At 53.0% G+C, this 27,449-nt stretch overlaps 3 protein-coding genes across 4 annotated transcripts; all 3 read left to right on the plus strand.

Annotated features, from left to right (window-relative positions):
• Window positions 1–505: 505 nt before the first annotated feature.
• ATN1 (atrophin 1) lies at window positions 506–8,278 on the plus strand (the record flags this gene model as incomplete). Its single annotated transcript, XM_082278315.1, has 9 exons — window positions 506–547; window positions 746–883; window positions 1,254–1,367; window positions 2,650–4,667; window positions 4,801–5,023; window positions 5,132–5,849; window positions 7,128–7,271; window positions 7,540–7,720; window positions 8,245–8,278. The coding sequence occupies exons 1-9, from the start codon at window positions 521–523 to the stop codon at window positions 8,276–8,278; spliced, it is 3,597 nt and encodes a 1,198-aa protein (XP_082134441.1). The 5' UTR covers window positions 506–520.
• A 1,558-nt stretch (window positions 8,279–9,836) lies between these two features.
• LOC309570947 (protein C10) lies at window positions 9,837–10,899 on the plus strand. Its single transcript, XM_082278032.1, has 3 exons — window positions 9,837–10,145; window positions 10,252–10,428; window positions 10,509–10,899. Exons 1-3 carry the CDS (start codon window positions 10,088–10,090, stop codon window positions 10,655–10,657), a joined length of 384 nt encoding a protein of 127 aa, XP_082134158.1. The 5' UTR covers window positions 9,837–10,087; the 3' UTR covers window positions 10,658–10,899.
• Window positions 10,900–11,168: 269 nt separating this feature from the next.
• On the plus strand, window positions 11,169–27,104 carry PTPN6 (protein tyrosine phosphatase non-receptor type 6). Of its 2 annotated transcripts, XM_082277324.1 has the most exons (17): window positions 11,169–12,199; window positions 17,299–18,453; window positions 18,690–18,812; window positions 19,121–19,315; window positions 21,343–21,562; window positions 22,324–22,440; window positions 22,609–22,725; window positions 23,115–23,211; window positions 23,609–23,688; window positions 23,780–23,929; window positions 24,037–24,168; window positions 24,443–24,597; window positions 24,897–24,964; window positions 25,342–25,493; window positions 26,214–26,311; window positions 26,423–26,544; window positions 26,659–27,104. In XM_082277324.1, the coding sequence occupies exons 2-16, from the start codon at window positions 18,446–18,448 to the stop codon at window positions 26,529–26,531; spliced, it is 1,821 nt and encodes a 606-aa protein (XP_082133450.1). In that variant the 5' UTR covers window positions 11,169–12,199; window positions 17,299–18,445; the 3' UTR covers window positions 26,532–26,544; window positions 26,659–27,104. The 2 variants fall into 2 exon arrangements, with proteins under 2 accessions (XP_082133450.1, XP_082133449.1); XM_082277323.1 differs by having other exon boundaries at window positions 26,423–27,104.
• Window positions 27,105–27,449: the final 345 nt, after the last annotated feature.

Below are 27,449 nucleotides of genomic sequence, written 5' to 3' on the forward strand. Positions count from 1 at the left end.
TGCCAGGGTTGGGGTATCCACAGCTTCTCTGGGCAACCTGTTCCAGAGCCTCATCACTCTCACAGTAAAGCGTTTCTTCCTAATATCTAATCTACATCTGCCCCCTTTCAAGTCTGAAGCCATTAAAAATGAATACCTCTCATCACGCACATCACTCCTAGAAGTTGGAAATCAGATATGGCAGTGGGCAAATCTTTTCCCACACTAATGGGAGAGTTTATTGCATTCTTGGTAGACATCCTTGAGCCTCTAAATAAGAAACAATAATAATTTTGTCATATTTCCATAGCAAACCACGAAAGGATGTTCTGTAGTCCACTCAGTCTTTCTCCCCCCTCATCTGCTTGTCTGCCTTTCAGGATTCAGTGGGATCTTATTGTGTGGCTGGTGTAAGCCCCCCTTCCAGAAGAACTGCCCATCTCCGTTTCCTCAGAAACAGCCGGAGGGGGTTGCGGAGTCATAAAAATTTATGTTTTCATCAAACCGGGCCAAGGAGAATGGGGGTCCCACACCCAAAAGAATGAAGACACGACAGAACAAGGACTCAGTACGTGAGGTGGGAGAGGGGGGTGGGACACGAGAGCCAAACTGGAGCTGTGGGTTGGGACTGAGGCTCCCTGCAAAGCTAGTGGGAATGAGTTTGGCACAGTGGAGTGCAAGGGGTTCGGAGGCTTTGGGAGGGTGGGGACCGGGCAGGAGTGGTGGGAGAGGCAAAGCAGGACTGACACAGTGATCCCTCTCTCAGATGTCAATGCGGAGTGGACGGAAGAAAGAGACTCCGGGGCCCCGAGAGGAGCTCAGGTCACGGGGTCGAGCTTCCCCTGGCGGCGTCAGCACCTCCAGCAGCGATGGCAAGGCTGAGAAATCCCGACAAGCGACAAAGGTAGTATCAGCTGGAACATAAGTGTGGGGTGGCCAAGGACTGCCCAGACTGGGTGGGATCTGTTTGAGGATCCAGGGACACAGACCAGAAGAGATCCACCATGGAACCCGTGCTGGGTTAGCTCCCTGAAATGGGCAGAATCCCTCTGCTCTCGTCCTCACTATCTTGCACTTTCCTAAGAACTGGTGTCCAGTCTCACCAGACCTTTTTAGTCCTAATTTTTGCCATATCCTGGCTCCATGTTGCTCTGCTAGTGTCAACACAGGTGCCATGGTGGCTGTGTCTCACCTGCTGCAGTCTGTGAAGGCCTGTCTGGTTGAGAGATCTCCCCGTGACCCTCTGCCTCCCTGTTCTCCTTGTGTCCTTGCAGAAAGGCCGTTTGGAGGAATCCTGCACCCCCAAGAGCAGCAAGCAGGGCCGAACAGAAGAGATCTCAGAGAGTGAAGGGGAGGACACCAATGCTCCCAAAAAAACCAAAACTGAGGTGAGTTCTCCCTGCTATGGCACGTCCCAAGTCCAGAGCAAAGGAGTCTCCAGTTCTCTACCTGTGCTACTCATGTCCACCCAGCTCGAGGTTCCTGCTGCTTAGGAGCCCTGACACCTTGGGTTTTACACTGCAGCTCTTCCAACCTAAACATCATCTGCCTGGCTACAAAAATGCTGCCAGGATTGATGACTGAGCAGATGGAGGCTCTCTGTCTCTTTTGCCTTGTGTTCAGGGGGCTGCTGTGCTCTTGGAGCTGGGGATATGCCCTGCCTTTCCCAGCCTAGAGGCAAGAGCCTGGCTCCATGCACAACCGAAGGCTGGGTCAGAATCAATCTCTTCTGATCCCCCAGTGCAGTGTGAAATGGAGGTGCTTAAGTCATGGTGGGTTCCAGGTGGCAGTCATGCAAAACCTGCTCACGCACACACAGTCGTGGCAGGACTTTTGCAAAACACTGACAGCACCAGGCTGGATTGGTGGTTGGAAGAAGACTCATCTCTTGTGCCTTTCTGTTCAGGGAACTGGCCTTAAAGGCCTGCAAACCTGGGGATACTTGCTCATGTTAAGAGGTCATTGTAATTAAACCACCTTGGTAGCACGTTTGTAATTTCTCCACATGGACAGTCTGTTCAGCTCAACAGTGATATTTTTTCAGCTTAGCCTCCCTTGCTAGAGTGGCACTTGTTAATTACCCTTACCCATGATGACTGCTTGATCACCAATGCATATTGCCTGAGGGAACAGGTGGTGGGGAGGAGCAGGGATTGGGAAGCACAGGGGGAACTCCTGGAAGTAAGGAGTGGAACAGTGAGAGGAGTCTGGAGGGGAGCTGGTCTCCTTGACCAGGGAGAGCTCTGCAGGGGCAAGAAGAGTGATTCTGGGTCTGGGGCCTGTGCTGGGACCACTGTGGTGTGTGCTGCTCCATGCCACCGGTGATACCATGTTCTGGCCAACAGCCCATCACCGGTGTTGTACCTGTTCCCTCTCAACCTTGTGTGTAGCAGTTCCCTGCCCCCTCACTGCCTCTTTACACAAGGTACCCATTGTTATCTCCTTCCTGAACATGGAATGCTCATGAGAGACCTGAGAGCACTGGAAAGGAGGCAGGACGACTGGTGTCATTTATACCTTGCCAGACAATGTCTCCTTTCCTCTGTGAGGTTTTCTAATGCTGGGGTTGGCAGAGAAAGGTCAGAAAACAAGTTCTCTGGGAACTTGAAGTGTGTCACGTGTGGTCTGGGAGGCCTCATAATGCCCCTTTCCTCCTCCTTCCTACTTCAGGAGTTGCCCTGTCCTCCATCCCCGTCTGATGTTGACAGCCTTGATGGCCACAGCTTCAATGATGAGATGAGCAGCGACCCACGGGACATTGACCAGGATAACAGGAGCACCTCGCCCAGTGTCTACAGCCCTGGGAGTGTGGAGAATGACTCCGACTCCTCTTCTGTGCTGTCCCAGGGGCCGTCTCACTCCTACCACCACCCCCCGCTCTTCCCCCAGAGCCCGCCAGTAGCTGCCCCTCCCGACAGCCTGGCCCGCCCACCAGAACCCAGCTTTGGGCTCCCGGGCGAGGTGCACCCCCAAGGACCCCCCGCAGGAAGTTACCATTCCCAGCTGGAGGGCCAGGCCTCCCGCATTTTCCAGGCTCAAGCCCCACAGACACCTTCCTCCTCCTCTTCCTCTTCCTCCTCTGCTGTTGCTGCCCCTTCTGCTCCCCCTTCCTCCTCCTCGTCCTCTTCCTCCTCTTCGTCCTCCTCTTCCTCCCACACTCCCCTTTATCCTACGGCCAATGTGGTCCAGGTTGGGGCCAAAATTGCCAGTGGAGTGGGAGGGCTCCCAGCACCAGGGGCTCGTGAGCAGACCCTCAGCGCTAAGCACAATCCACCACCCACCACGCCAATCTCACTGGCATCGGTAGGAGGAGGGCTTCCCCCCCAAAAGACGCCCCCAGCCAACCCTCCAGCTGCCCCCCCGGCCTCAGCCCCTTCCTTCCCCCACGTCTCCTCCAACCTGCCTCCCCCACCGGCCCTGCGCCCCCTCAACAACGCAGTGGCCGCCTCCAGCTCCCCAGGGATGGTGGGGCAGGCCCTGAGCGGCCACTTGCCCTCGCCCCACAGCATGGGGCAGGACAAGGCACCAGCCCTGGCCCCCTCCCGCTACCCCTATGCCCCACCACCGCTGCCGCCCTCCAGCTCCTCTGCCCAGTACCCCCAGCCCTCCCCGGGCCAGCCCCTGCCCAGCTACAGTGCTTCCTATGGGCACTCCTTTCCCCCGCCCAGCGGCCTCTCTGTCTCCAGCCAGCCCCCCAAGTACACCCAGCCCTCCCTGCCCTCTCAGCCTGTCTGGAGCCAGGGGCCACCCCCTTACAGCCGGCCCCTGGGCAATGCCGGCTCCCACCCTGCTGCCCCTTTCCCTGGCCAGTCCCCCCATCACCAGCAGCCACCCCAGCAGCACCACCACGGCCATGGGAGCAGCGGGGGTGTCTCCCCAGCAGCCGCAGCTCCTCCCCAGCCCCCCGGGGGCTATGCCCACGGCCTGGAGTCCAACAGCCATCATCCTTCCCATCCCACCTATGGGCTGCGCCTCTACCCTCCGCACAGCCAGGCTGCCTACAGCCAGGCTCCCTCCGCCACTGCGGCCGTCGCCCCCTCTTCCTCCTCCTCCTCGTCCTCCTCCTCTTCCTCTTCCTCATCCTCCTCTGCTGCCTCTTCCCAGGGAAGCTACCCCAGCATGTGCACGCACCCACCGGGGCAGAGTCCTGCCACCTACACCTTCCCCCCGCCGCCACCCCCCTCCCCTGCCCATGGAGCCGGCCCTCCAGTCACCTCCGCTGCCACCACCCTCTCCACCGTCATTGCCACCATGGCCTCCCCCTCTGCAGCCCCCTACAAGACAGTCTCACCCCCGGTACCCCCGTCAGCTGTGGCCCCATATGGGAAGCGGGCAGCCTCCCCTGTCCCCACCTTCCAGCCCCCGGCCCCTTACAAGCCGGGCTCGCCCCCCACTTCCTCAGCTGCCCCTTTCCGTGCAGCCACCCCTCCTGGCTACCGGGTGGCCTCTTCCCCTGTGGCAGGGGGCTACAAAGCCCCCTCACCCGCCCCCTCTGGCCCACCTCCCTTGCCAGGGAGCATGGCTGCCCCGGCCCCCCCAGCGCCCCCACTCCCCCTCAGCGCTGCTCAGATCAAGCAGGAGCCGTCGGAGGAGTACGAGCCCCCGGAGAGCCCTGTGCCACCTGCTCGCAGCCCCTCACCTCCCCCTAAGGTGGTGGATGTGCCGAGCCATGCCAGCCAGTCAGCCAGGTGAGGGGAGACTGGTTTGTCCACAGGATGGGGAGGGACATATGGGGCAGGGAAGAGGAAATCACCCCAAGTCTGAGGTGCAGCTATACCCTTTTGCCTTTTTCATGATGCTCTTCACATTCCTCATCCCCAGATTCAACAAACACTTGGACCGTGGCTTCAACTCCTGCTCCCGCACAGACCTGTATTTTGTGCCCCTTGATGGCTCCAAGCTGGCTAAGAAAAGGGCAGACTTGGTGGAGAAAGTGCGTCGAGAGGCTGAGCAGAAGGCCCGTGAAGAGAAGGAGCGGGAACGGGAACGGGAGCGGGAGAAGGAGCGGGAGCGGGAGAAGGAACGGGAGCTGGAGAGGAGTGTGGTAGGTCTGGGGGTCCCACTGCCGCAGCGCAGCCGGGGCGGATGCTCAAGGGCCCCCTCGGCCGCTCCCCGCTGGGACCCTGAAGCCGGTCTCTCTGCTCTTTTGCAGAAGATGGCCCAGGAGGGCCGTCCGGTCGAGTGCTCGTCCCTCGGGCCAGTTCCCCACCGCCCCTCCTTCGAGCAGGGCAGTGCTGTAGCGACTGTTCCCCCATACCTGGGCCCCGACACCCCGGCTCTGCGCACCCTTAGCGAATACGCCCGGCCCCACGTCATGTCCCCCAGCAACCGCAACCACCCTTTCTACGTGCCCCTGGGCGCCGTCGACCCGGGCCTGCTGGGGTACAATGTGCCAGCCATCTACAGCAGCGATCCGGCCACGCGGGAGCGGGAGCTGCGGGAGCGGGAGGCCCGCGAGCGAGACCTGAGGGACCGGGACCTGCGTGAACGTCTCAAGCCTGGCTTTGAAGTCAAACCAGCCGAGTTGGAGCAGCTCCATGCCGTGCCAGCTGCTGCCATGGATCCATTCCCACGCCACGGCGGGCTGAGTCTGCAGACGGCCCCCGGCCTTCATCCTGCTTTTCCCTTCCACCCAGGGCTGGGCCACTTGGAGCGGGAGAGGCTGGCGCTGGCAGCTGGCCCGACCCTTCGTCCCGACATGTCCTACGCCGAGCGCTTGGCGGCTGAACGCCAGCACGCCGAGCGGGTGGCTGCTCTCAGCAATGACCCTCTGGCCCGGCTGCAGATGCTCAATGTGACGCCTCATCATCATCAGCATTCCCACATCCACTCCCACCTCCATCTCCACCAACAGGATGCCATACACGCAGGTAAGGGCCGCATGGTGGTGGTGCCCTGCACAAAGCCCTGCTTTCTGTCCTACTGTGCCTTCCTTGTGCTCCCTCCCTCTGGACCTGGGGAACCCTAAAAGCTTCCAAGACTAAACTTTGAGGCCATAGATCTTCAGCCAGAAGAGTCCAATGTTGTGGGTGTTCTTCCTTGCCCTTGCTCCCATCCCACCAAAGGCACTGACACTGTTGATCAGTGGCCAGCAGAACTGTTTGCACTGTGTCCTTTTGTTCTGGATCTTTGGGGCTGCAGTACAAGTGCTGAAGTCCCACTGACTGCCTGGGTGGTGCTGCTGTGAACTGCATTTCTTAGGCTGGGGTCTGCAGAGGGAATGGGAGCCCTGCTAGAACAGTTTTGGTAGTATCCTTAGGAATAATGAAACGCTGGTTCTCAGGTTTGCTCCATTGGCTCTTGCTGCAGATAGTGGGATGGGATGGGATGGGATGGGATGGGATGGGATGGGATGGGATGGGATGGGATGGGATGGGATGGGATGGGATGGGATGGGAAAGGAGGTGGGCTAGTTGTAAGGAACTGGAGCCTGCTGTTTTTCAGAATTGAATGGTGGTCCCTTCCATTTCCACAGCCTACAGGAAAGCAAAGCAAAAGGTTTAGGGATGAAAATCTCAGGGAAGCAAAGCCCAAGCTACAGTGCAATAGGAAAAAAGTGTTACACCTGCTCAGGTGCTGTGAGCAGTTAGTGGGGTCTGGTGTCAGTCAGATGCTGGCTCTGAGCAGCTGCAACTGCTCAGAGATGACACCAGGCAAATGAATGTCCATTTTCCCTATGATCCGTGGCTGGGCACCTTACTCTGGCTGTGAGTCCAAACCACTAAAAAGAGAATCTGTCCTGGATGAGACCTAGAAAAGAAAGCACCCAATACAAGTATGCATGTGAATACTTGTCTGGCTGTCAGGGTGACAGATAGGTATGATATGGGGTGCAGACCGGATTGCAGAGCAGGTGCTTGCAGAACCCTACTGGACTTCTAAGGAGCTGTACTTTTAAGGGGCAGTATTTCTTCCTGATGAGTGTAGGGACAGAGCTCTGCCAGACTGGTTCACGTGAAGTTCGATGCTGGCAGAAAGAGTAACACTCAGAAGGAGATGACACTGTGGTGTTTAGCAGTGAAATCATTCCATCCCTAACACACTCTGACCCTCTCTCTCTGTATCTGTTTTGTGAGGCCTTGTGCCTGTCTCTGTGTTACCTGCTACAAAGCATGGGACAATTACGTTGTGATATCTTTTCTTCCCAGCCTCAGCCTCCGTTCACCCTCTAATCGACCCCCTCGCCTCGGGATCACACCTCACCCGGATACCATACCCAGCTGGAACCATCCCCAACCCTCTCCTGCCTCACCCTCTACATGAGAATGAAGTGCTGCGCCACCAGCTCTTTGGTAAGGCAATTCACAGGGACTGCTGTTCTCCTCCAAAAAGCATCAGCAGAGTTCCGAGGGGCAGGGGCATCATGAGGGGTCACAGGACCAAACTGAGGTCTGTTGAACAGAGCTCTGGCATGGTGTAGGACAGGCCCACGCTGTCAGGATGAGCAGGTCCTGCACGTGGGCAGGGGTGGGAATGGGAGTGCAGCAGGGTGTTGACTGAGCTGTGGGGCCTTGGATAGAGCATTAACTTGTCTCTTCTCTGTGTCACCTTTGGCTGCAGCTGCACCCTACAGGGACCTGCCGGGCTCCCTCTCAGCGCCCATGTCGGCGGCACACCAGCTGCAGGCCATGCACGCGCAGTCGGCTGAGCTGCAGCGCCTGGCTCTGGAGCAGCAGCAGTGGCTCCACGCCCACCACCCTCTGCACGGCGTGCCGCTCCCCACGCAGGAGGACTACTACAGGTGCGTGGAGCTGCTCTCTCCTCACAGGAACACCTCGAGGCCCAGCCCTGGTGTGGGGCTGGCACAGGCAGTGGGAACAGGGAAGCATTGCCCCTGGAGCAGAGTGATCTGCCCAAGCACACACAGTGAGAGCAGGGACGCTTTGCCAAGGGGAACAGCTGTGGGCTGGCCACCAGGAAGTGGCAAGTGGCCATTCAGTGGCTAGTGCCTTGTGAGGTCTCAGCTCCTCCCCTCTGAGTGGGGGAGATAAATGCAGTTATGACTAACCAATACCCCTGCCAAAATCCAAAACATTTATAAGGGTTCGATGGTTTTGCCAAGACAAGATATTCACAAGTGCGTGGGTAGGCACACTGGGAAAGAGAGAGGTACAGTGCTGCACCTTTTCAGTAGTACCTCCTACTTCAAGGATTTGCAAAACTTCACAAGCCAGCAGTGTTGTCTGGGTCTAGATGAACAAAGGCAGGGGGATAAAATTGCCTTTTTCCCTTTCACTATCACCTTGTTCCTCTTTTTTATCCTAGCCACCTGAAGAAGGAAAGTGACAAACCCCTTTAAATGGACTTCTACTGTCAATGTGACATCATCATGTCTTTCTCTCAAGAGGAGCAATCAGTCAACCAAATCCTGGGGGAGGGGAAGCTGCAAAGTGACACATCCTGATCCCACCATGCAGTAGAGTACAAGAGAAGGTGACAAAAAGTATGGGATGGCATCCTGGGAACAGAAAGTGGAGGAGAGAAAATGGGGAGGGACTGAAACACCACTAATGGACCTGAAGCGATCGGTACGTGATTTCAGCTGAGCTCTGAAGAGAAGAGAATCAGCATTTGCACAGAGCTCAGAAAGACAAAGACTGATGTGAATTCAGGGTGGCAGCAGCTCCACCCTTTGTTTTGGGGGAACAGTTGCATTAAATAAAAAGTGCAGAGCATTGCAAGACTTCATGTACAGGATGCTCCTGCCTTTTCTGCTTCTGAAAGGAGGAAGTGCAGCCAACTACAAACCCAAAAGAGTCTTTTTTCAAGATGCCTCCTCAACACCCCACCCCCCTTTAGGTGTAAGATACTGCTTAGCGATACAGAAAAGCAACGTGGAACTTTTTCAGATTAGCCAGAGCAGCTTCCCATTCTCCAACATCCCTTCAGATACAAACAAAGCGTTCCAGGCCCCTTCCTGAGCAGCCTCTCCTGCCTGCGGAGGGTCCAGTCCCAGCCATCAGGGTGCAAAGCACCGCAGGACTGTTTGCAGGACGGTGGCTGTGCTTTCCCTGGCTGACAGGAACGGGCACGGCCACGAGGTGCAAAGCACCAGGAGACTGTTTTGGAGACTGCCATCACCACCGTGACCCCTCTGAGCCCTGTGGGGAGAGCCGGCGTGGCCGAGCGGTAACACTGCGTCCTGGGACTGTCTGTAAGATGGTGGCTGCCCCTTTCCCCTCACCCATCCTAATTGATGTACTTTTAACTCATGCACATCCTATTAGACGTGGCAGTTTTATGTAGCAACTTGTGACTCCCTTGCCCCCGCGTGCGTGTTCTGATTTCACAGTTGTATCTCTCGATTGGTCCCCCATATATATATATATTTACTTAACCATTAAAGGAAAAACCAACCAACAACCCAGCTATGGAAAAGAAAAGAACCACCTAAACGACGTTCCCCACGCACTCCCGAGCCCCGACACACATTCTAATAATTTATATATATAAATATATATATGAAGCTCTTAAAAAAGGAAAAAAAAAAGACAAAAAAACCCTTCCAGAAACGGAACTCCGTTGTGTTCATTTCTTTTCACTGGGGCCAGGAGGGGAAGGGTAGGAACACCCTTTCCCGGTGAGGACTGGGCGGGGCTGGGAGTGGGCACCGCCTCGGGAAAGGCGCGGAGGGGCCGCTGGGCAGAGCCCCGCCTGCCGCGGGGAGGGAAGGGGCGGGGCGTGCGCGCTACGGGCCAATGGGAAACCGCTAATTTGCATAGGGCCCGGGCGGCGCGGCGGGGCGCGTTCGGCGGCGGCGGAGGTCGCCGGTGTCGGGGCGGAGTGGGGCGGGCAGGCGGCACCAGGTCGGGGATCCGCGGGGGAGACGGCAGGAAAACGGGCGGGCTAGGGAGCGGCCCTCGCCCTCACCCTAACCGCGGGGTGAGTCGGCTCGGACGGGGCCCCTCGCGGCGGGCTTTTCTCCGGCAGTGATTTCAGCTCTTTTAGAATTTGTCCAGCAGGTTTCCCGCGCTCGCGGGAAGCCGCTCCCACACGGCGGTGTAATGGCAGAGCGGGGCGGGGAGGCGCAGGCGCGCGCGCGGCGGGCCGGCTTGGAGCCGCCGCTCCTCTCTGCGGGACCGGAGCCGCGGCCGCCCCGCCGCCCCCCATGGCGGCCTCCGCGCAGCCCCCGGTGCCGCCGGCGCTGAGCGCGGAGCAGGCGAAGGGTGAGTGCGGGAGGCTCGGTGTCCCGGGGGGGCCGGCGGCAGAGTGGCTGTGTCGCCTGGCTGGGTGCGGGAGGACGGCGGGGGGCTGAGTGCCCGTGTCCCGCAGCGGTGTTGGCGGAGGTGATCAAGGCGTTCGGGGCGCCCGAGAATGCGCAGCGCATGGAGGAGGCTCGGGACAACGCCTGCAACGACATGGGCAAGATGCTGCAGTTCCTCCTGCCTGTGGCAACCCAGATCCATCAGGACGTGATCAAGGCCTACGGCTTCAGCAGCGACGGCGAAGGTGGGTTGTTCCCCCGCCGGGCAGGATGCTCCGAGCCCGCTGGAGCAGCGGGGCATCCCGCCCATCTCCTTTCCTTACAGGGGTCCTGAAGTTCGCCCGGCTGATCAAGTCCTACGAGTCGCAGGACCCGGAGATCGCGAGCATGTCGGGCAAGCTCAAAGCCATGTTCCTGCCACCCATGACGCTGCCGCCGCACGGGGCCGGCACCGGCGGAGTTGCTGCCTCCTGAGCCCTCGGAGTTCTCCCGGTATTCGGCTGGTGCCCTCCTTCCACGGTGCAAGTCCTGTCAGCCCTGGGAATGGGGCACTTGAACAAGGCAGACGGTGACCTGGAAGGAATGGGATGCTTCGTGTCTGCTCGTGTGTCTGCTCGTGAATAAAACGTGTGTTGAAAATGCTTGTGTTTTATGAATGACCGTGAGCTCAGCAGTGCTGCTCCCTGGTGCAGAGGCAGGTACAGCAGTGCTCTCTGCATGACACCTGCCATGCTGTTTTGGGGGGCCCCGTATGTACCATGTTCTGTAAAAAGGTTTGTGCAGAGCCTTGGTGTGAAGGATTTCATATCAGAGAGACTTTTTTTTTTTTTTTTAATAAGAGGTATTAAGTACTTTACAAGGGCAAGCATTTTCAGATGTGCTCTTTGAAGCATACTAGGAAGTGTGTCCCTCAAAACGATCTAGTGTTGTTCAGCAAATGCTGTAAATGCCATTGAGGCCCCTGTACCCAGCAGGGTCAGTGCTAATTTACTCCTGCCCCCAGTGCTTGTGGCTGCCTTGTTTTGTGGCTGAATGTGCAATCCAGCACATTATCATTAGTGAAAAAGGCAGCAGAGAAAATGCAGCAGGGAGTGGCAGAGCGTGGGAGGGCTGGGCTTGCCCCATTTGGCTGTAGCCTGCATTAGAGCAACATAACATAAAATTCTTACCTCACTTTTTTCGGACTGCAGAGGGGTCAACCTAGTGGTGCAGCCTTGCTCCATTGCAATGGTTTTTTTCCAGTGTGGTTCGGAGGGACATCAGGTATGTCTGCTTGTAGCCTTCTGCCCTGTGTGCCTGTTGCCCTTGGAAGAATCGAGGTCTTTGACTCAGGGGCACAGGACTGGGGGTGAAGGAGCCAAGCCTGGGAGAGCAGGGAGCTGCAAAGCCAGGTGTGAGAGAGCTGCGTCAGGTTCTGCCTTCTGTGCTTTCGGTTACAAACCGGGCAGGAATGTAGCCAGTGAGGGCGTGAGCTCAGTGGATGGGAGGCAGGAAGAGCAGTCGGTTCCTTCCGTCTCTATCTACCTCTCCGAGCTTGGCCTTGGCCTTCCCCCACCCCTCTGATTATTCAGTAACTACAGTCCAGGAAGTGCTTTGCAAATGGTGAAAATTAGGCCCTCGGCTTGAGGCCTGAGGTTTGCCTGACCAGGAGCTACCTTCTTCTTAGTCCGCCTGGGAGCAGGCGGGGTTTGGGACTTCGCCTGTGCGGATCGGACACAGGTGAGTCACGGGAGCTGCTGCACCAGCAAGCACTGCCAGCTGCTGCTCCAGCACCCCGGCGCTCGCTGCCATGAGCATCCAGCCCTACCGGGAGGGTGCCAAGCCACCTCTCCTCTATCGAGGTCTTTGATCTCTCTCCCAAATCCATCTCAAGATCCTGTCTTGGTAATTCCAATATTGCTTTATTTTCTTTAGTAGGACCCCCTTGGTTGAGGGCTGTGGTACTTCCTCCACCAGCTCCTGTCATTCCTTCATCAGTGGGGATCTGAGAGGCAAGACCCTGATGCCATCCCGTGGGTGAGTGCTGTGAATGCTAGTGTACTAGTTTGAAAACAAACCAGTGGGTGATTCCAAGTCAGAATTAGAATTTAATAGGAAAATTTAAATAAATGCAATAGTACAAGAACACTGACAGAGTCAGGATACAACCTGACACCCTGTTAGGGTGGCGGCAGCAGTCCAGATGAAGTGGTCCTGTTAAAGCAGTGATCCTTTAGGAAAGGGTATGTCCTTCACCTGAAGGCCTAGTGGTAGCTCTCGTCCTCTGGGAATCCAGTAGGTAAGGGCTCCTTGAGCTGTTCCAGATCCCAGATTATACCCACGTGGGAATGCTTGGCTCCTCCCCCCTGGGCGGGGCATCTCATAATGGGCTGATGAGTCATGGGGTGTGTCCTTGATTGCACGAGGGCGTGTTCAAGGATGAGTCGTGGTAGGAGGTAAGGAACACTGCCCCACCTGTTTTAACAGCTTGTGAAGCTGATAAGAGAATACGTACTAGGTTACATCTTACTTTGTAACCTAGAACAGCTAGTTAGGGCAAGAAAACAAGAGTCGTTGGTGAGAAAAATAAAAAAATCAGCAGTAGAAATCTGGCACAGAAGGGAAAAAAACCTACTTTCGAATAGGAGCTGCGGGATAGCCAGAGGATTGGAGCTCGCTGTGCTAATTTAGATCCTTACTGTTGCTCTTCTCACTTTGATAATGAGCAAGCAGGGTTTGTGATGCCCAGTCTGCTGCAGTTCCTCTGCCACCCTGCAGCTTTTCTGAATGGTCTGAAAAACCAGTCTGAATTTTCCCCCCATTCCGTACTCCAGGAAAAATCCAGTCCGGGTTTTCCCCCCATTCCATATTCTGGAAAAAATCCAGTCCGGGTTTTCCCCCATTCCGTACTCCAGGAAAAATCCCGTCCGGGTTTTCCCCCATTCCAGGTTTTGCCGCGAGACGGGTCAGCTGCCCGGTCTTTTAAATCCTGGTTATTCCTTTATTTGCTGCAGTCTTGCTGCAGTCTTTCTAGCCCTTTATGGAACAAAGAGCAGGATACACAGTCCTCACAGTCCAAATTTTTTTGCTGCAGTCTTTCTAGCCCTTTATGGAACAAAGAGCAGTCCTCACAGTCCAAACGGGCACTCTGCTCTGGAGAGTGCCGTGGCACGAGTGTCAGGATATGGGATTCATGCTGGTATAACTCTCTGGTAAGGATTTGGGCAACTACAGTGGTCCAGCACTGTCCTGGAGCCCCAGGGCATAACGGAGAGCGTCTGGCTTTGGCAAGTCACAGGTAGCCTTTGCTCTGCACTAATGACTGAATTCCAGCGGAGCTCCGAACAGCTGGGAATGGTTGGCTCCTCCCCTGGGCGGGGCATCACACAGTGGGCTGATGAGTCATGCGGTGTGTCCTTGATTGACCCTTAAACAGAGAGCCCCTGGAGGGGGTGTCAAGGGAGAGTCATGGTAGGAGATAACAAACTGCCCCACCTGTTTTAACAGCTTGTGAAGCTGATAAGGGAATACATACTATTGGTTACATCTTACACTGTAACCTAGGACAACAGCGAAACCTGTTTGAAGTAAGTAACAAATGCAATTCTCATTCTCAAAAAGAGCTCCTAATTAGCTCCCCCCAAACACGAGGGAAGCACGAAACAGTAAAGTCGTTATCTGAGCAAGAGGGTACACAATATAACGGAGAAAGAAAATGAATGTGATACTAAAGAAAGAGCCTGCATCTGCTTTCGTAAAGGCACTTCTGGTCCTGTAAAACTGGGGGGTTTTGAGGGACTTAGCAAGTTCGTGGATAAGGCAGGTCTGGCCAATACAATTTGCTTGGATTTAAAGTATTTAACGAGATTTTCTCATCAAAGTCTTTAAATGAAGCTGAAGTCATAGCATTAAAAAAAAAAAAAATTGGATAAAGAATTACCAAAAAATAGTAAATGGAAGGTGGGAATTAACATCCCATTTTTACAGTGAAGGGAAGTCATCAGTGGTCAGATCACAGGGTAATCTGAAATATACACTGTTCAGAATATTCCCAAGTGACCTGGGACTACAGCTTGGTGAGATGAGAAAATGGGATGATGGTAGAAAGTTGTTCAGGGTAATATGGTGGGAGTTGACTTGTGAATAATTTTAGAAGACCTTACGGCAGTGAATGAGTGAGCAGTAGAACAGCAGATGAAATTTCATATAGGCTTAAGTAAAACAATGTTCATACAAAAAAAAAATTAAAATTTGCATAAAAAACAATGGCTGGGAACTAATTGTAACCTCTTTGGAATGAGACTTTGATCATAGAAATCCATGAGATTGTTAGCTTAATGCTTGGCTGTGGTGCAGATCAGAAATCATCACTGACCATGACTCACCAGCATTTTGAACACTGCAGTTCTGTGCCCACCTTCACTCTTATCTTCAAAACAAGATGCCAGAATTGGAAATATCTCTGAGAGGGACAGCAAAGGGGGTCAGAGGTGTAGAATAGCTGTGTACAAAGAACACCTTAGTAGGGCTGGAGTCTTCAGCCTGGGAAAAAGCTGAGGATGGATAGGGATGTTTTAGGTCACGAGCAGCTTGGAGCAGGAGGAGAGAAACAGGAATCACCCACTGATTTTCCTTTTTTTTACAGCAACCAGGTGTTAATAAAAAAGAGGCAGGGAGAAGGCTATAAGCAAGTCAAAGGAGGGAGTGTTTCTGTAGCTGGGCAATGGAACTCCTTGCCAAAGGATGCAAAATTTGTTATGGATTTGATGGTTAACTCTACAAGTAGCTGTTAATAGAGGCTTAGGAAGTACAAGGGCAAAAAAATCCTCTACACATAGCCTTTCCCTCTGCTCTTCCTTTGATGACTGTTTTGACCTCTGGATTGCTTAGTCCCACCCCCTGCTCACAGCAGAGCTCTCTCCCCAGAACTAGCTCGGGTAGCCCAGGGCCTTGTTCAGGTGAGTCCTGACACCTGCCAGGGTGGAGGTTCCTCAGCTGCTCTGGGAACCTGTGGCAAGTGCTGAACCACCCTTGGGGGGGAGCACGTGTGCAGTTTTTCCTGATACCTAATCAGAATTTCCCTTGCTGCAAGTGATGCCTGTTGCCTCTTGTCCTTTTGTTGTGTCCCACGAAAAAAGTCTGACTCATTATCTCTAAACCCCCACGGCCCCTTTTAGGTAGTCTCAGACAAGTGTTAAATCCCTCCTTAAGCATCTTTTCTTCAAGCTGAATAAACCCAGCTTGCTCGCTGCTGTGCTCCAGGCTCTTCACTGCCTTAGTGGCATTATGCTGGATTCTTTCCAGTTTCTCAGTGCCTTTTTTTTTTTTTTTTTTTTTTTTTGCAGCAATCCAGATGTGTGTGTCTTTTAATTAGCTATTTCATTTATCTTCTCCTGTAAATTTGTTACTGCGCTAACTGTGGCCTGGTTCCACAAGGGATTTACCAAGATGATTTTCTAGCACCTGTGTTGTACTGAAAGCCAAACAACAGTGTAAGAGTAGTCTCTTTGCTGAAATCTCTTGACCTCCTAATTATATTTTAAAAATGTTTTAGTGGCTCAATTATAGTCTTATTATATTCAGTGGCTCAGCTGTTCCATTCTGCAGCCATTTGGGAGAGCGACCTCGAAGATACCAACTGATGGCTTCTCTACAGTGATATTTCCCCCCCTGACTGGTAGTTTTTAATTAGGCAGCCCAGATCAAAGACACCAGGGCAGCTGCGTGCATCCAGTCCTTTCCTAAAATGAAAGCAAGCAGAAGCATAAACTCATCCTGTAAATTTTGTGATATGGGATTTGTGTCCACAAAAATGCTGTCAAGAAATTGCACTGCACCCTGTGGCTTGTCCTTCTGGAGGATACTGGGTGACATGGGACAAGTGCTCTCTCACCCTTTCTTATTCTGGTCTGGGCTCTTTGCTACCTTGTTCTTTCCCTGTTCCCTTGTGTCCAACTAATGTTCAGTTCCTCAGACAGATTTTCTCCTTCAGTCAGGGTAGGGTGTAGGGATGTCTAAGTTTTGGGTTTTGTGTGCCTTGGCTTCATATTGACTCAACATACTCTAATATTCTTTTGATATCAGGAATTATCTTTCAGGACTTCTCCCTGGAAGTTCCTTCCTTTTCTCCCTTAGTGTGCTGGTTTGGCCAAATTTAGAAATATATCCTCTGAGAGAAGGCACAACCACCCCTCCCCCACCAGGTTCGGGAAAAAATAAATTTTCCTCGAAGGAAAGTGAAAGAGATAAAAACTATTTATTTAACAAACACATGGAAAAAGGATAATAATGCTAAATAAAATCTCTCGCTGTGGAGAAAAAAACCTGGGAAAAAGTGTTAGAGTCCTCCCTTTGGTCTCCTCGGAGCTGGGGCTTGGCCCAGGGCCAGGCCCTCTGTGCCTGGTAGAAAGTCCTCCTGATATGCACTGAGGTTGAAGCAGTCCAGCAGAAAAGGGAGAAAATCTGAAATTCCAGGGAAGGAAAAAAGTTCAACTCTCAGTCTCTCTCCAGAGAAAAAGAAACTGAACAACTGGCCAAAAGCTGACCGGGGAGCAGCAAGCCGGCTGCTTCCTCGCTCCCCTGCCTCAGCTGGAAAAAAACATCCCTATCTCTGTGTGACCTTGAACAAGCTGCAAACTGCTTTGAAAAAGTTTTGCTCAGTTTTTCCTTCAGGCTCAGTTTAGAGGCACAGAAAGGCACAAGAATTAATTTCTGGGCATAGGGCAGCGATATGGGATACACATCATAAAGTTACCCCAAGACACTTAGCTATAAACAACACTTGCTTCCTGCTAGACTGACTCTGATTTAAGTGCTGTCTTTCAGGTGCAACTTCTACAACTTTGTGCCGAAGTTGTTCCCTTGAATTGGTCCAGTGCATTTAAAATCTCCTTGGTTTTTAATATCAGTTCTAAGTCAGTACCTCTGGCTCCCTGCAGCTCACCACACCCCGGCTTACCATGTGCACGAAACCAGAAGCATTCTAAGGAAGCTGTTGTAGGTGCCTGGGTTGCCTTTCTAGCAATGAAGTTTAGCTTCCCACTCGTCTCTCCTGTACTTCCCTTTGTTGCTGGTTTCTGTCTTGGCCACGAGTTTTTGTCTAGGTCGTAGTTAGCAGCCTGTTCATCTTTTTGCAGGATTTCCCAGTCCGGTGGTGTGTGGGGAAGTCTGCAGCTGCTGCTACTGCTACTTGAAATGAGCAAGGCTCTTGCTGTTCCTGCTGCCCTGCCTGAGATGGCCCCAGGGAAAAGTCAGGCTCCTTTGCCAGCTGGATTGCACTCTTAGGCCACTGCTTAGCTCCCATTCTTTCACCAGACCTGCAGACCTTGAAACCAGCGTTGTGGGCAGGGCAGTCATGGGCCACAGCTGGAAACAGCTAGGTAACTGGAATGGTTAGTTTTCCTTCTTTTTGTACTAGGTTGTCAGCTTTGGCCTCAGTATGCCGTGCTGGGATCTTAAAGGTCCTCGGCTCAGCTCCCTCAGTGCTGTGTGGGCTCCCTGTAAGTAGTAGCTGTTTGTCCTGGTCTCTGCCTGCCTTTCTGGGCAGCTTCACCACCACCTCTCACCCTTCCCATCCCTTCTGAGCTACCACTCCCTATGCCAGTCCCATCCCACGGCAGGCTGGTTTCAGGCAGGCACTGCTGTACTCAGAGCAGTAGCCTGGACCTTGAAGTCTGCAGCTCTAGATTCACACGGATTCCCCCTTGTGTCTGTACAGAGCGTGTAGGACATTTGGGAGCATTCATGTTGCTCATTGGCCTTTTGGAGAAGAAGGGGAACAGAGGACGTGCAGAACTGAGTTTTGTGAGCACGGCCAGAGCCCAGGATGCATGCGTAGAGTCAGCCCTTGTGTGCTAAAGACAGGGACCCAAAAATAATAGGGGGTATGGGGAGGAAAGACACAAAAGGAGAAGCAGAAGTGTATGCAAAGCAGCTGGGGGCTGCGGAGTGGATGGCTCAGAGCGCTTCCTGTTCCCGGAGTTGCGCGTGCCCCGCTGTGTACGGGCTTGCACCTGCCTGTGCCCAGCAGCACTGCACAGCAGGCCAGAGATCAAGGCACCTATCCAGGAAAAGGTGGATGGAGAGGGTCTGAATGGACTGACAGTAGACTCCAGGAGAGATACATGGCCAGCTCCCAAGAGGCGCAGGAACAGCTTGGCGTTGGGTGCACCAGCACAGACCTCCGACTTCCCTTTCCTTACCAGCGCAAACTGATTTTTCCTCTGTGTTTTTTGAGTTGCTCTGGTGGCAGCCACTTGGCCACCTCTTCTTTCTCCCTCCACAATGGTGAGGTAAGAGGGTGTGAGAGGTCTCTGTGTGTAGGGAACGGGACCAGGGAAGCAGGATGGATCAGGGCAGGGATCGCCCTTATCTAATGGGAACCGTCCATAGACTGGGGGAGGAAGGGATGCTGCTGCTGGCTGTCACCTAGGGATGCTGACCGGGGACCATTCTTCACCCTACGGATCTCCACAATAGCGCCTGGCCTTTTTTATTCACTTGGTCTTGCTTTTATCTTCTCTGCTAGGTGGTTTCACCGTGACCTGAGTGGGCTAGAAGCTGAAGCCTTACTGAAGGGACGAGGTGTCCATGGGAGCTTCCTGGCCAGACCCAGTCGGAAGAATCAGGGGGATTTTTCTCTTTCAGTCCGGTAAGTAACTTGGACCCCAGCTTCTGTCTTTGCAGTGTTACATACACAGATTGCCTAGATCCTCACATGTCCTGTGGCATCATCTTCATCCTGTCTCTATTCCTTTGAGTTCTTTTCAAGCTGTAAAATGACCTCAGCTTCCCAGCATCTTCTAGACCCTCCCTCAAGTTGCCCAAGGAGCTTCTCTTTCCAGCCATCTCCGTTCACTGGGATGGTTTGCTCTGGTTCCATGGCGGGAGGTAGTGCAGGACGCTTTTCTGCCCCTTTTCCAACCCCCTCATTGGACTGCCCTGTGCTTTATTCCACAGGGTTGGTGATCAAGTAACCCACATCCGCATCCAGAATACCGGGGATTTCTATGACCTGTATGGAGGGGAGAAGTTTGCCACCTTGTCAGAACTGGTGGAATACTACACACAGCAACAGGGCTCGCTGCAGGACAAAGATGGAACCATCATCGACTTGCGATACCCGCTCAACTGTTCTGACCCCACAACAGAGAGGTACAGGGACAGCAAGGCAGCTGCTGTGTCTGTGATGAGTTGTTTCATGGCCTCCTTTCTGTCCTGCCTGCATCCCCAGGGCAAATCCTGCAAAAAGTACCTCCTGCCTTTCTTAGCCTCCTATGTGTCCATAGGGGCAGTGTCCCCAGGAATAGCTGTACATACCTTGATCCATCACGGCAGACCTAACAGGGCTCTATTTTTACTTCTGGTTTCCGGTTGCCTTTGCTATTTATGTACTGTTTCTAAAAGCAAAGGTTGTGGTGTCCGCTGTGGGTCTGTAGGGGGACATGTTGTGTGGAAGCCCTCAGTCTTGCCCCAGACCTCCCTGGTTATTCTAGGCCTGGGTGACTCACGTAGCTGAGAGCAGGACCATGTTCCCCTGCTATTCCTGGCCTGCTTAGTCTCCTTCCTGTCCCCCGCTTTGCATGTGTCTCTGACACCAAGTTCCTAAATCAAATCAGGTGGTTTCGCCCTTGCCTTTTGCTTTCATGCCCTTTGATGCAGCTCGGGGGAGCTGTTGCACCCTGCTCTGAGTGGACAAGTCCTTCTTGGACAGGTCCTCCTTGGGCACCTGGAGGCAGGGAGCAGAGATATCCTGGCTGAAACATCAGGGTACCGGATCAGGCTCTAGAGGGGGCGGGTCTGCTGCTGGCTGTCCTCTCCAGTTAAGGCCATTGCATCGTGGCCCTGCAGTTTCCTCCCTTCCTTCTGCGGTTGGAAACTTCCCCCCCCCCCACCCCGGGCTCTTACGAAAGCTCCTCTCACTCTCTCCCCAAGTGATTTTCCGTCACGTGGCTTTGAAGAGCTGGGCTTTGCTGGGGGAGGGAGGAATGGGACGTATTAACCCCATCCTACCAGTGGAGGGGAGGCTGGGAGACCTCTTTGATGTGCAGGAGGGGCCAACCGATCCCAAGGTGGCATATGAGCACGTGGTGGCTGAACAGTTCTTTGGGAGGAGGTTCAGAAATTAATGACAGCCATGCTCTGAGAGTCACCAGCTGCTTCTTGCAGTACGTGAGGTGAGGGTCAACAAAAGTTACTTGCTGAGGCCAGTAACTGTGTGAGCCTCTTGCTGTGTGTGGAGCAACCCCTTGCAGAGGAGAATGAATGAATGCCCCAGCTGCTTCTGTGACTGGGCTGTGGCATCCTGAACTCCACATCAGTTCTGGGGAACGAATAGCCCCCTAACAATGTGAAGTTCACCAATACCATGCCAGGCCTTCCCTGTCAGCTGCTCTGTGAGAAGCAAATTGTTCCCACAGCCCCATGGCAAGGCAGGGAACACCTTGGTCACATGGGGATGCTCCTGACCTTGTGCTAGGAGGAGAGAAGGAGCTGCTGAGTGTTTGCATTGAGGACAGGAGTGTGCACGTGGATCACCTCCTGGCACTCACTCCCATGGCCAGGGTGATTGCTTCAGTGTGATGTGTCCAGAGAATGAGAATTATCCTTTGAGTGAAGAGGTGACTGAGTTTCAGAGAGAGGAGTTGCTGGAATGGTTCCTGAATGGATCTGATCTCAACACAACCATCTGGGTGCTGCCAAATCCTGATGGGAGAGTTTCTGTCTCCGTCGGGGTTTATTTTTGTTTCCCTGGTGCTTGAGTTCCCAGAGCCCCTTGCAGCAGTAAGGTCACAATCCCAATAATACTGTGAGGTGCTGAAACACACAGACTACCCTCTCCCAGCTGGTGTTCCAGCCAGAAAGTGTCACTTACCTGTGCCTGTGTGTGTCACAAAATGGATCACACTTGGTGCTTTCCCACTACGTCCTCTGGTACCAGACTTATGCTCCCTAGGTCCCCTCTGCCTCCTTCCTCTTCTTGCCAGCTCTCTACCTTCGTCTCATCTGCTTTTCCCAAGATCCTGCTACTTCTTCCCTCTCTCATTCCTTCCTCTCTGTCTCCCCCTTCCTTTCTTCCTCCTTCACCCTTCCCCAGTGTTGTTGTTCTTCACTCATCAGCTCAAAGGAATCCACTTCCTGCATCTCCACCTCTTTTCTGACCCTGTCTTGTTTATTCCTAGGTGGTACCATGGGCATTTGTCAGGCCCTGCAGCTGAGTCACTTCTCCAGGCCAAAGGCACCCCTTGGACCTTCTTGGTGCGGGAGAGCCTCAGCAAACCGGGGGATTTTGTCTTGTCTGTCCTCACTGACCAGCCTAAACCTGGGTCTGATGCTCCAGCTGGGGCAACCGGTGCCTCTGGGACCCGGCTCAAAGTCACACACATCAAGATCATGTGTGAGGTGAGCAGTGGGAGGGCAAAAGGAGAGGCAGTGGTCTGATGGATGTTACCAACATGGCTGTCACAATTTCTCCTATTTCTTTCATGTGGGATGAGGAGATTCCAAGGACCTTAAATGAGATTGGAGGGCAATACACCTTCTCTGGGCTTCCATCCACTGAGAGCACTACACAGAGAGCACTGTGCCATGAACTCTGTGTTCTCAGGGCAAACTCATCTGACTTCCCTGCCAGAGGAAATGCTTTCCTGGACGGTGCAGGGTGGTGCCTGTGGATCTGCAACCCAGCATTGCCTTTTTCCTGAGCACTACCATCTTTGTCTATGGGACAGGCTGAGAGACTGGTGGCTGTGCAGCCTGGAGAAAGCTCTGGGGAGACCTTACAGCACCTTCTAGCACCTAAAAGAGGCTTATGAGAAAGCTGGAGAGGGACTTTTTACAAGGGCATGGAGTGATACAGCAAGGGGTAATGCCTTAAAACTGAAAGAGGGCAGGTTTAGATTGGATATTAGGAAAAAATACTTTACTGTGATGTTGGTGAGGCACTGGAACAGGTTGCCCCGAGAAATTGTGGATGCCCCATTCCTGGAAGTCTCTGAGGCTAGGCTGGAAGGGGCTCTGGACAACCTGCTCTAGTGGAAGGTGTCCCTGGCCATGGCAGGGGGGTTGGAGGTAGCTGCCCTTTCTGATACCTTCCAACCCAAACCATTCCATGATTCTGTGAATATTATGAGTTAGACATTACACATTCTTCCTCTGTTTAGAATGGACGCTACACAGTTGGAGGTGCTGAAATGTTTGACAGCTTGGCAGATCTGGTGGAACACTTCAAGAAGATTGGAATTGAGGAGATGTCTGGTTCCTTTGTGTACTTGAAGCAGGTAAGTCCAGTTTCCTGTTTTTAGGGGCCCTTTGGAGGCACTGATTTGCTGTTTGTTTCTGCTTTTTGTCCCTTCCCTTACTTTTTCCACAGTGCACAGAGGACACTTTGCTCTCCAGCAGCATCTCTCCCTCTCTCCCTCTCACCTGTTGTGTTTTCCCATCCCCAGCCCTACTATGCTACGAGGGTGAATGCTGCTGACATTGAGAACAGAGTGCAGGAACTGAACAAGAAGACAAGTCTGTCTGAGGAGACGTCCAAGGCTGGATTCTGGGAGGAATTTGATGTAAGAAACTTCTGGGGGACATTATTTGGCTTTCTGGGAATTCTGCATGCACCACCTCATTCTCCATCCTCGATTTCTTCCTGTACACAGACTTCTTGTGTGTCTTGTCAATTTATTTCTGAAAGAAGTCTCCGTTTGGAACCTGTCCCCCTGGGGAGTGAGTCTCATCTTTAAGTGAACCCAGTGAGGTAGAAATGTGCTTTTTTATGGTTGGGAGAATGAGTCACCAAGACAGTAAGGGCACAGACCTTGGATTTCTCAAGTCTATGTTTGGTTTTCACTTCACAGCATGCCCATGTGTCATCAGAGCCACCACTGTGCCTCCTAGTGCCCACCTCCCCTGTCATACATTGTGACCTTGCCATGACTATTCTTTCTTCTGCCCTCAGAGCCTGCAAAAACAGGAAGCCAAGCACCTGTTTGACCGTCATGAGGGCCAGAGACCGGAAAACAAGAGCAAGAACCGATACAAGAACATCTTGCCCTGTGAGTCTTGCTTCTCCACTATAAAAAAACCCAGATGGACAGAGGCAATGAAGAGCTGTCCAAGCCATCCCTGCCTCAGCCCACTCTGTCCTCCAGAGCAGGTTACGAGGTGTATGGTGCTAAGGGTTTAAGAGCTGATGAGGGAAGGCACAGCCTTTTCCTGTCCTTGAAGGAAGGAGGGAGAGTTGCATCAGACTCATTAGCTTCTGTCATCTGTCACAGAGGCAGAGGGATGGGAGGACAGAGTGAGATTGGTTGGAGCCCAGAGAGGGAGAGCTGAGGATACAGGGCATGCACTGGGAATCATGACTGAGGTGGCACAGGGCAGTGAGGGAGCTCCGTGTGGCTGTGCATGGAGTATCTCATGGTACTGTTCATCCTTTCACTGCACCCCCAGTTGATCACTCCAGAGTCATCCTCCAGGGAAGGGACCCGAATATACCTGGATCTGACTACATCAATGCCAACTATGTCAAGGTGAGGCTCTTGAAAGATGGCTGTGTGCCCAAAGCAGGGGAAGGTCTGTCTGCTCCTGCAGCCCTCCTGACTCTCCCCTGTCTGCACTCAGAACACCCTGATCAGCCCAGATGAGTGCACCAAGACCTACATTGCCAGCCAGGGCTGCCTGGATGCCACAGTCAATGACTTCTGGCAAATGGTGTGGCAGGAGAACACGCGCATTATTGTGATGACAACACGGGAAGTAGAAAAAGGCCGGGTAAGTAGCAGTCTGCAGGTATCTCTTTTCCCTTTCAACCATCACCCTGCTTTTTCTCTCCCTCCTGCCTTCTGCCCATCCTCACCCTGCCCTCCCTGCCCACACAGAACAAATGTGTGCCTTACTGGCCGGAGCTGGGCAGCACGAAGGAGTATGGTCCCTACCTTGTGGAGAACACTGGGGAGCACGATGCGCTGGAGTACAAACTCCGGCACCTCTGTGTGTGTCCGAAGGATAATGTGAGTGTGTCTGACCAAGGGCTCTCATCCAACCCCTGGGTCTAACAGCCACCATACACCTAAACCTGGGAACTGCTCAGTGCTGTGATGATGCTGCTGTTCTGTCATTCTTGGGGCTGCTGTTCCCACCTGGTTTGGGCTGGAATCACAGTGGTGGAATCACTAAGAAGTGTGCAGGAGACAGAGATATTCTCTCTGGCTTCAGACCCTGGGACAGAGGCCAGGGACAGGGCTGGGTTGCAGTTTTACCAGGGGGGTGCTTTGCTATTCTCAGGGCAAGGCTGTGCGTGAGATCTGGCAGTACCAGTACCTGAGCTGGCCTGACCATGGTGTACCCAGTGAGCCAGGAGGAGTCCTCAGCTTCCTCGACCAGATAAACCAGAAGCAAGAGAGCATCCCCAACGCAGGGCCTATTCTGGTACACTGCAGGTTGGTACAGAGGCTGGAGTTTGAAGCATCCTCCATCCCTTATCTAGGGTAAGATACAGAAAGTCTGTCCTGCTGCTTCCAGCTGTACCCCAGGACTTGTGAGTGATGCATATGCCAGTCCCAATATTTGCTTTTTTCCTCTTCGATACCCTTAAACCCAACTCTCTACCTGTTGAATCTGTGACTCTTCTGTGGCATTGCTGAACAGCTGCTACAAGAGCCACATCCTTCTCCAGAAGCAGCAGCATTTTGTTTCGGGAGCTGTCTTGCTCTGACCTCTGCTTGTCCTCTCCTTGCAGTGCTGGGATTGGCCGCACTGGGACTATCATTGTCATTGATATGATCGTGGAAACAATCTCCACCAAGGGTAAGAGCACCCCAAAGGATCTCTAAGTGAACTGGACTACCCATGAGGGCTTTGCCCTTAAGTTCAGCTGCAAAGGGATGAAAACTGTCAGGTGTCAGTGGGAGAAAATCCTGCCATGCCCCTGAGAAGGTTGTTCTGCTGGATCTCTGTACCATATCCACTTATTATGGCTTCAGCCTTCCCTGAGCTTTGGCTCTTCCTCCAGGGCCAGACTTGAAAGATGCTGAGCAGGGGGAGAGGTAGGAGGTCCATACAGGAATAAAGAGTATAGATGGAGGTAGAAACTTCTTAACTCATCTCCACTGTGGCTGCTTTTGGTAGAGAACTGGGAGAGGGCAGTGAACATGTCCGTAAATTTTTCTGGTGCTCCTTGCTAGGGCTGGACTGTGACATTGACATCCAGAAGACCATCCAGATGGTGAGGGCCCAGCGATCTGGGATGGTGCAGACGGAGGCCCAGTACAAGTTCATCTACATGGCCATCTGCCAGTTCATAGAGGCAACCAAGAAAAAGCTGGAAGTTATCCAGGTGAGGAAAGGGGCTCTACTGCCCTGTGAGCCTAAGCCCTGCATGGTGCTGGTTTGGAGCCCAAGTGCTCTCTTTCACAAACTTTAAGCTAACACTGGGACCTACACAGACTACAGTGGTGCAGTAACATCAGAGTCCCTGTTCCTCTCTTCTAAGACTTTTAAATTCAGAGGACAAGTTCATTAGCAGTTCAAGAACCAACCCCTTCTGAACTGTTAGACAGCAGTAAGTTTTAATGCAGTTACCTCAACTATGTTCTGAATAACATCCCCAAGTGCTGTTTTGTTACAAACTCAGTTTAGGATAAGCAAAGACTTTCCTTTCCTCTTCTTTCCGCTTTGTCTTTCACATCCCAGTTTTGCAGCTGCAAGACCTGTTCCTGCTATTTGGTAAGTGGTGTCTTTTCTCTCTCCTTGTAGCCTCTGGCAGCATCCTGTAACTCCTGCTGTTTTAATAATCTTTAGCTGAAATTTGGCACTTTTAGGCACTCTAGTGCCTCCAGAGATTTGTTGCCCCACTGTTGCCTCCTGTACAAGGCTGCATTTGCAGCTGCTGCTCACCTCTGGCAGTGGCGGACGGTGTGCTGAGCCCTTCAGCAACCCACCAACTTCCACTGAGATCGTGGAACAAAGTGGGGTTTAACAGCCAGAACTCTTCCATGGTGCCTCAAATGCATCTCCCAGACCACACTCTTCTAAGCCTGTTTTTCCTCTCCTGCAGCTTCAGAAAGGCAAGCCAAACGAGTGTGAGTATGGGAACATCGCCTACCCCCCTGCAGTGAGGAACGTGCATGCCAAGGTTTCACGGAAACCCTCCAAGTAAGAGCTCACCTAAAGCAGAGATCCAGCTCTGCCTGCCTCTGGCAAGTCTGGCTTGGCTGGCTTTTTCCTCTTCCCCACTTTTCCCCTTGTTTTTACCTGGTCTTACAGGCAGAAAGAGGAGTCAACAGTGTATGAGAACTTGGGGAAAAAGGAGGAGAAGGTGCGGAAACAGCGCTCCTCAGAGAAGAAGATGAAAGGCTCACTAAAGAAAAAATAATCATACGTTGCAGGTAGCTCCATGGGGGTTTTGAACCCGGGGTGCAGGACTGGAGTTCACATCCTGGCTGGCCTGTCTCGCAGTCCTTGCTCTTGGAATGAAGCCTTCCCCTTCTCTTCCATGCCAGCTTTCAGTGCCCTGAATCAGAGCGCTTTCCAGCTCAGCTGACCGACTTCATGGTCCCTTGCCTGTGCAGGCGAGCAAAGTCTCTTGCTGCCCCCTCATCATCCATTAGCAGGAAAAGGTCACTCCCCTCCTTTCCTTGCTCCCTGAGCACTGGGGCTGAAACTCACCTCTGCTGTGTCAGCTTCAGTGGAATTCTCAGGGAAGGGCTAAGGAAGGTCATCCCAGGAGCTACATCTCTGCCCACTGCTGTGAGTTAGAGTTTAGCCTGTTTGTGTTCCCTGAAGCCTCAGCTTTTCAAGTATGGAGGTTTTGGCCTGTTTCAGCTCAGCTCCTCTGCAGTTCAGCAGGAGACTTCCTCTTTCCTTAATACCAACCTTCTGCCCCTCTTATCCTTTTGCTATTTCATCCTTCACCTGGATGCTGTAAATATACCAGAATTTGATGTGATGGCCATGTTTTCTTCTTTGTTTGTAAATAAACTTGTATTTGTTTGACTACCAGGTCCCAAAAGGTTTTTTCCCTAATTTCTCTGAGTACTAGCCGTACTCCTGATTTCACCTGCAGCCCTGCAAAGACTTACAAGGATGGCTCCAGCTTAGTTTTTCTGATTTCCTGCTGCCTTCAGGCTTCTGAACAGAAGCTGTGACCAATTATGGTGGCTCCTTGCTGTGAGGCTCAAGAATTGGTGGTCATCAGCAAAGTCTGAGCACGGAAAGTCAGGTGTGACAAACTCTGACGCAGCTTTTGCACCTAAATTTTACTTGTCGGTTTTCAATACATGAACACACAAAG

The sequence above is a fragment of the Coloeus monedula genome, assembly GCF_965178545.1.
Source record: "Coloeus monedula genome assembly, chromosome: 3".
NCBI classification, from domain to species: Eukaryota; Metazoa; Chordata; class Aves; order Passeriformes; family Corvidae; genus Coloeus; species Coloeus monedula.